Source organism: Rutidosis leptorrhynchoides, chromosome 2 (assembly GCF_046630445.1).
Source record: "Rutidosis leptorrhynchoides isolate AG116_Rl617_1_P2 chromosome 2, CSIRO_AGI_Rlap_v1, whole genome shotgun sequence".
Taxonomy (NCBI): domain Eukaryota; kingdom Viridiplantae; phylum Streptophyta; class Magnoliopsida; order Asterales; family Asteraceae; genus Rutidosis; species Rutidosis leptorrhynchoides.
In genome coordinates this window covers 704,384,681-704,391,856 of record NC_092334.1, presented here as the reverse complement: position 1 = coordinate 704,391,856, position 7,176 = coordinate 704,384,681, and the positions used below count along the sequence as shown (strand labels likewise).

Sequence of the window (7,176 nt, the reverse complement as noted above, 5' to 3'; positions counted from 1 at the left end):
AAAAAATGCATGATATTGTTTCCATCTCATTAATTTTTAACACTTTAAATCATTTGATCATAAAATTTATATGAATCATGTATTCATGTATATAACTGAAAACTCTTACAACTGAGTAAAAAAATAGTATCTAAGTTCTAAAAATATGTAGCTAAAGTTATGAGTTCACATCTACCAACCAGTGCTTTCGAAATAAACAATTCATTCTTTTACACGCGTCACGATGTCGACGGATATTATCACACACACACGCCGCGTCACTTTAATTAATTAATTAATTAATTATTGAATGATAATAACAAAAATAAACAATTAAATAATAATAAAAATAAAAATAAAATAAAAAATATATATAATAAAGTGTGCATAATAGATAGATACAAACAATAATTGGAGTTGGAGTGTGTATATATAACTCGATAATTAACTATACATGTTATCTATCACATATTTCGGTGACCGATATTTCATGGTAAATTTTGGACCATATGTTTTGAGCAGTTTATTTCTTTACCAATTTAAACTATTTGTTACCGAGTAGTATAATTTTTTTTCTTCTAGATTTGTAAAATTCTTCAAAATTGAGCTACTGCTTTACTTAATCTCTACTAATTAACTTCATAATATGTGTTGATCAACAGATTTTCATTCAGATCCAACTGTTGTTAAGTAAATTCAGTTCAAATTCTTCGTTTCGCTGAGTAAGTAGGTTTTCATATTTTTCTACTTTGATCTACATATATATTCATTCATCATTTATACTACAATTCTGTATTGCAATACTTTATCGATTGATGTTCATAATTTGCTATAACTTTTGTAGATGTCGAGGTTTCAGTTGATTTGGCTAATTCATAAGTAGTAGTAGTTGTAGTAGCATTAGTAGTACAATTTGTTGATGCTAATGCTTTTAAATTTTGATTCGATTCGGTTATTATCATTTTGTTTTGATTCAGATTCATGTAAATGATATACGGAGTACTTTTTAGGTACAGTAAATCTCGTTGATGCTGATGCTGATGTTGATGTTTTTTATTCGATTAATTCATATTTGTTATCACCAATTTTGATCTTAAATTTATGCTACATGTTAGATAATGGCTCAGATATTGATTCATGGAACTCTTCATGTAACGATTTACGAAGTTGATAAGCTTCATGCTGGTGGTGGGAATAATATATTCAAGAAGGTATTGCATTGTTTATTTTAATATTATAATATATAATATAATGGGGCAGGATCAATGGGAAAGTAAGCAATTGGGGGAAGCGGGGGAAGCAAATTTTTTTTTTTTCGTTTTTTTTGAATTTTTTTTTTCCGGCATCAAGATCACACAAAAATATGAACATTTAGAAGAGACACTTCATGATGAATGTTATTATTTAGGCGGGAAAACGATCGACAAAAATAACATTCAAGATAATATTGTTCGTGAAGAATATGAACGTTTTTTTTCCATGTTTTGTGAAGTAAAATTTAGCCCGAATTAGGGTTGGGGGGTTGGGGGTTGGGAATAAACCCAAAACACCAAACCCTAAACTCTAAACTGTTCGCGTTAAAAACTCAATCTAAACCCTAAATCTAAACCCTAAATCTAAACCCTAAACCCTATAAACCCTAATATCTAAACCCCAATAGCTAAAACCTCAAAATACGCTCGAAAAACACGATAATTGTTATATATTACTTCTTCGAGCGTTTTCTCGCCAAAATAAAAACATTTATCACAAAGTGTGTCTACTAAATGTTCATATTTTCATCTCATCTATAATGTTAGTGAACAAAGTTTTTTCAAAAAACGAAAAAAAAAAAGTTTTTGCTTCCCCCGCTTCCCCCGAATGGTTACTTCCCTCTTGATCCTACCACTATAATATAATATTTTTTTTATCTATGTTAAGATCAGCTTCTTATTGTAGTGAAAGAACGAGTATGCTAGACTGCTAGTTCAGTTTAACTAAAGTTCAATGTGCGAGATTATACACCTGAAACTCACCCTCCAAATTTAGACTGTTAACTCTTTGACCCGTAAATCAACCCATTTGACCCGTTCAGTTAAACGTGCTATGTGGGTTGGGTACTTTTGACCCGCCAATCCATTTATCAAATCAGATCCGGTTTGGGTACCTGGGTGACATATATTGTTCCACAAGTAGATGAACAGATCGAATTAGTCATCTTAACCCAAAGAGTCCTGTTTGTATTTTGAGCTGTATATTGGTTTGTGTTGGCGATTCACTGCTCTAACTTTAATGATGACTTATGAGTTATAACTATACCTGGCAATTCACCCTTTACCCAAACCGATCTAACCTGACCTGTTTGCCAGGTATAGTTATCACATATAAGTGGATCTATGCTTGCATAGACAAGGCTATTGATGCTAAATGATTACAAACAAACAACGTACAGTGTACGTGAAACGTAAAACGTTTTTTGAATCACAAGCCTTGTGTTAAACGGTGACACCGAGTTTCAAGAAATGTGAAATGTTGACTAGCTTCAGTATATCTACTTTTTTATGTTATCTGCATTGTTTCATTGTTATTCTTTATGTCGAGGATTGCTCATTTGTGTTATTCTTGTGGCAGATCGTGGCTAACATAGAAGAGACAGTTGGATTCGGGAAAGGAACTCCCAAAATTTATGCGACAGTCGATCTAGAAAAATGCAGAGTTGGACGAACTAAAAAAATCGAAGATGAACCCGAAAACCCAAGATGGTACGAGTCTTTCCACATTTATTGTGCTCACTCAGCTTCTAATGTCATATTCACTGTCAAAGATGATAATCCAATTGGTGCAACGTTAATCGGACGAGCTTATATTCCCGTTGAAGAACTCTTAAACGGTGAAGAAATCGATAGATGGGTCGAGATTTTAGATGAAGACAAAAATCCCATAAGTGCAGGTTCCAAAATCCATGTAAAGTTACAGTATTTTGATGTTACACAGGATCGAAACTGGGCCCGCGGAGTTAGTAGTGCGAAATATCCCGGAGTTCCGTACACGTTCTTCGCTCAAAGACAGGGATGTCGGGTTTCGTTATATCAAGATGCACACGTGCCCGATAATTTCATCCCCAAAATACCCCTCGCGGGTGGTAAATATTATGAACCGAAGAGATGTTGGGAAGATATATTTGATGCTATTACTAACGCGAAACACTTTATTTATATTACCGGGTGGTCGGTTTACACTCAGATAACTTTGATAAGAGATTCGAGAAGACCAAAGGCGGGAGGTGATGTCACGCTCGGTGAGCTTTTGAAAAAGAAAGCGAGTGAAGGTATTCGGGTTCTTATGCTTGTTTGGGACGATCGAACTTCGGTTGATGTACTAAAAAAAGACGGGCTAATGGCAACACACGATGAAGATACCGAAAACTACTTTAAAAATTCAGATGTTCATTGCATACTATGCCCTCGAAACCCCGACGATGGTGGAAGTTTCATTCAGGACCTTCAAATTTCGGCAATGTTCACTCACCATCAGAAAATTGTGGTGGTGGACTCCGCAATGCCCAACGGGGACCCACAAAACCGTCGGGTTGTAAGTTTTGTTGGCGGGATTGATCTTTGTGACGGTCGATACGATTCACAGTTTCACTCGCTTTTCCGAACGCTCGACACTGCACACCATGACGATTTCCATCAGCCGAACTACACTGGAGCTTCGATAGCTAAAGGTGGACCCCGTGAACCATGGCATGATATCCATAGTCGACTTGAGGGACCGGTTGCTTGGGATGTTCTTTTTAACTTCGAACAAAGGTGGAAAAAGCAAGGCGGGAAAGACATTCTTGTTAATTTACGTGAACTCGATGGTGTCATAACTCCCCCGTCACCCGTCATGTTTCCCGATGATCCCGAGACGTGGAACGTTCAAGTGTTCCGTTCTATTGACGGCGGGGCCGCGTTCGGGTTCCCGGACACACCTGAAGAGGCGGTTAAGTCGGGTCTAGTAAGTGGTAAAGATAACATAATCGATCGAAGTATACAAGACGCGTATATCCACGCAATAAGACGAGCAAAACGTTTCATCTATATCGAAAACCAGTACTTTCTTGGAAGCTCGTATGCATGGGAGTTTGATGACGTTAAAGGTGAAGATGTTGGTGCGTTGCATTTAATCCCGAAAGAACTATCGTTGAAAATTGTTAGTAAAATCGAGGCAGGGGAGAAGTTTACAGTTTACGTTGTGGTCCCGATGTGGCCCGAAGGGATACCAGAAAGTGCGTCGGTTCAAGCAATATTGGACTGGCAAAGGAGGACTATGGAGATGATGTATAAAGATATTGTTCGGGCTCTTGAAGCTCGCGGGCTTAAAGATGACCCGAGAGATTATCTCACGTTTTTCTGCCTTGGTAACCGTGAGGTTAAAAGGAGCGGTGAATATGAACCTTCTGAGAGGCCTGATCCCGATTCAGACTATTTGAAAGCCCAGGAGGCCCGACGCTTCATGATCTACGTGCATGCCAAAATGATGATCGGTTAGTAGTAACTCTTGTTATTTTCATTAGAGAACGCAATTATTACCCGTTCATATATAAACAGGTCAACCAGTTTTATTGTTGGACCAGTCCTTATGGGCGTTAAATCAGCCCGTCTAATCTATGTGGCAATATTTTGACGAATTTGTCACTGGCGTCAAATTTTGACTGAGTTTGGGCGTCAGTCAAGTCTTCGACGGGCAAAATCGGGATTTGACTCCACGTTAGTCACGGTAACGGGTGGTCTTAATAGTTAAATAGGTAAAAGATCCCTTTAAAGGAAGAATTTCTCAAATGGGTTGAAAGGGTCAAAAGTTTACTATAGTGTTTCCCTTTAAAGGAAACATTTCTCAAATATAACTTTTTGAAACATAGATGATTATATAATTTAACTTTTTGAAATATAAATGATTATAAAAAAGTTTTCTAGTCAACCCAACGGCAGCCCACACAACCCTTTTGTACTCATTCCTATAAAAGTTACCCATTTTGACCAAATTGTACCTGATTTTCTTACTGTTGATTGATTGATCACGACTCAGTTTGACCCTTTCTGTATCCATGTTGTAGTTGATGATGAATACATAATAGTCGGATCAGCCAACATCAACCAACGATCAATGGATGGCGCTAGAGACTCTGAAATAGCAATGGGAGCCTACCAACCGTACCATCTCACAACTCGTGAACCCGCACGAGGTGAAGTCCACGGTTTCCGTATGGCCCTATGGTACGAACACCTAGGCATGCTTGACGACAGCTTTCAAAATCCTGAAAGTACTGAATGTGTGAAAAAAGTGAACCAAATCGCCGAAAAGTACTGGGATTTGTTTGCAAGTGAGAATCTTGAACAAGACCTTCCGGGTCACTTGCTTCGGTACCCAATTGGGGTTGCTAGTGAAGGTCATGTTACTGAACTGCCTGGTGCCGAGTTTTTCCCTGATACGAAAGCTCGTGTTCTTGGTGGGAAAGTTGATTATCTTCCTCCAATCCTTACATCATAAAAAAGGTTGAGTGACTTTCAATATGTGTGTCTGTTGTGTTTATTGTGTGTGATGTGATGTGATGTGATGTAATAAGGTGCGATTGCTTATTCGGAGTGTATCTGTATCATGTATCTGGTATCTGGGGGTTTTGTTGTTTATCTCAACTTTTGATTATTTGGTCACCGTAGGAAACCTCTAATCTTGTAGATTACTACTCGCAAATCGTTTGTTTTATGGGTGATATATCCTTACACCCGCTTAGCCATATCGTTAAATAATTGTTAAAACATTGTAATGTAAATACCTTTTCTAAATGTGTATGACTAAAAGTAAAACGGATTTTTTTGTCCGGATTTTTCAGAACCGGTTCCGGTTCTTGGCGTCGGATTTTTTTCGGATTTTTTTTCCGGAACCGGTTCTTTTTCGGATCTCGATCGGATTTTTTCGGACTAGGATTCGATTTTGCCAATTATATTTTTACCGGTACTATTTTTTTAACGTTTGACAACAATAATATAATCGGTATAAACAAAAGTTATAATGCTTAATTAATATTCGAAAGATACAATAATAAAAATAACAACACTCTTATTCGATCAATACAATTGAAAATAAAAAGTAATATATAAAATAATTAAACTGTTATGAATTTATATAAATTATAAATATATATATGACTTTTGTAATATTATATATATTAAATATTCTGCATATGTTAATATATATATATATATTCACATTATATAAATACTACATAAATAATAATAGGGATATTGATATATTAAATTTAATTACAAATTAAAACATAGTTGTTATAATATTATTAGTACTTTCAATATTACTATTAATATTAATAATAGTATTATTATTGTTGTTGCAAGTGTGAAGTCATTAAAGTAAAATTTTTATATATAAAGACTAATTAGAAGTATAAATTAGTGGTAATTTAAATGTCACTAGTTATTATCATTATTAAAAATTTCATTATTAACATGGTTATTAATATTATCATTATTAAAAATAAGTAAAAACTATTATTTATATTGTTATTACTAACTACTAATATTGTCCTTATTATAAATATGAATTTTTTTTTATTAATATGACTGTTATTCTTACTATTATTATTTTGTTATTATTAGTATTCTTATTTTTTATTTTAGGGTTAATATAAAAAATATTATTATTATTGAATATAATTGCATTTATAAAAATCAAATATAGCAGATAAATATGTTTAACATCACAATCAATTAACTGTATCTTATTTTGTTTGAATCCCAATTTGTTAAACATCTTAATCCTTGGTACGATCTATTTTCACTTTTTATATTTTTTTTAATTATTTCTGTACAAACGAATATTTGGTGTCGATGTAATTCAGCTACAAAACAAAGAATAATTGGTTCACATTAGCTGTAACATTGACTACTAGCTCTATCTAATACTCTGTGAATGCCTCTCGATTTAAAACAGCAAAAATCAAATTTTATTTCTATATATCTGCACGTCGACTCTGTTCTTGGTTTTATTTTCAAACATTGATTTTTCTCAACCAAATTCAAAAAGTGTAAATGAGGTTTTGTTAGGATTATATTACTTCAACTTTATCCAAAATCACAGGTTTTAATTTTCTATATCGATTATGAATTTGATAGTCAAAGATTTAAAAATAAAAAGTCAACGTGGGTGTTCATCAGG

General features: G+C 34.5%; 1 protein-coding gene across 4 annotated transcripts; it reads left to right on the top strand.

Annotated features, from left to right (window-relative positions):
- Window positions 1-395: 395 nt before the first annotated feature.
- LOC139894686 (phospholipase D alpha 1) lies at window positions 396-5,586 on the top strand. 4 transcript variants are annotated; one of them, XM_071878096.1, is made up of 5 exons: window positions 396-472; window positions 642-701; window positions 1,095-1,190; window positions 2,590-4,489; window positions 5,060-5,586. In XM_071878096.1, the coding sequence occupies exons 3-5, from the start codon at window positions 1,098-1,100 to the stop codon at window positions 5,491-5,493; spliced, it is 2,427 nt and encodes an 808-aa protein (XP_071734197.1). In that variant the 5' UTR covers window positions 396-472; window positions 642-701; window positions 1,095-1,097; the 3' UTR covers window positions 5,494-5,586. The 4 variants fall into 4 exon arrangements, with proteins under 4 accessions (XP_071734197.1, XP_071734200.1, XP_071734196.1 ...); XM_071878099.1 differs by lacking the exon at window positions 396-472 and having other exon boundaries at window positions 534-705; XM_071878095.1 differs by lacking the exon at window positions 396-472 and having other exon boundaries at window positions 535-701.
- The last annotated feature ends 1,590 nt before the right edge of the window (window positions 5,587-7,176 follow it).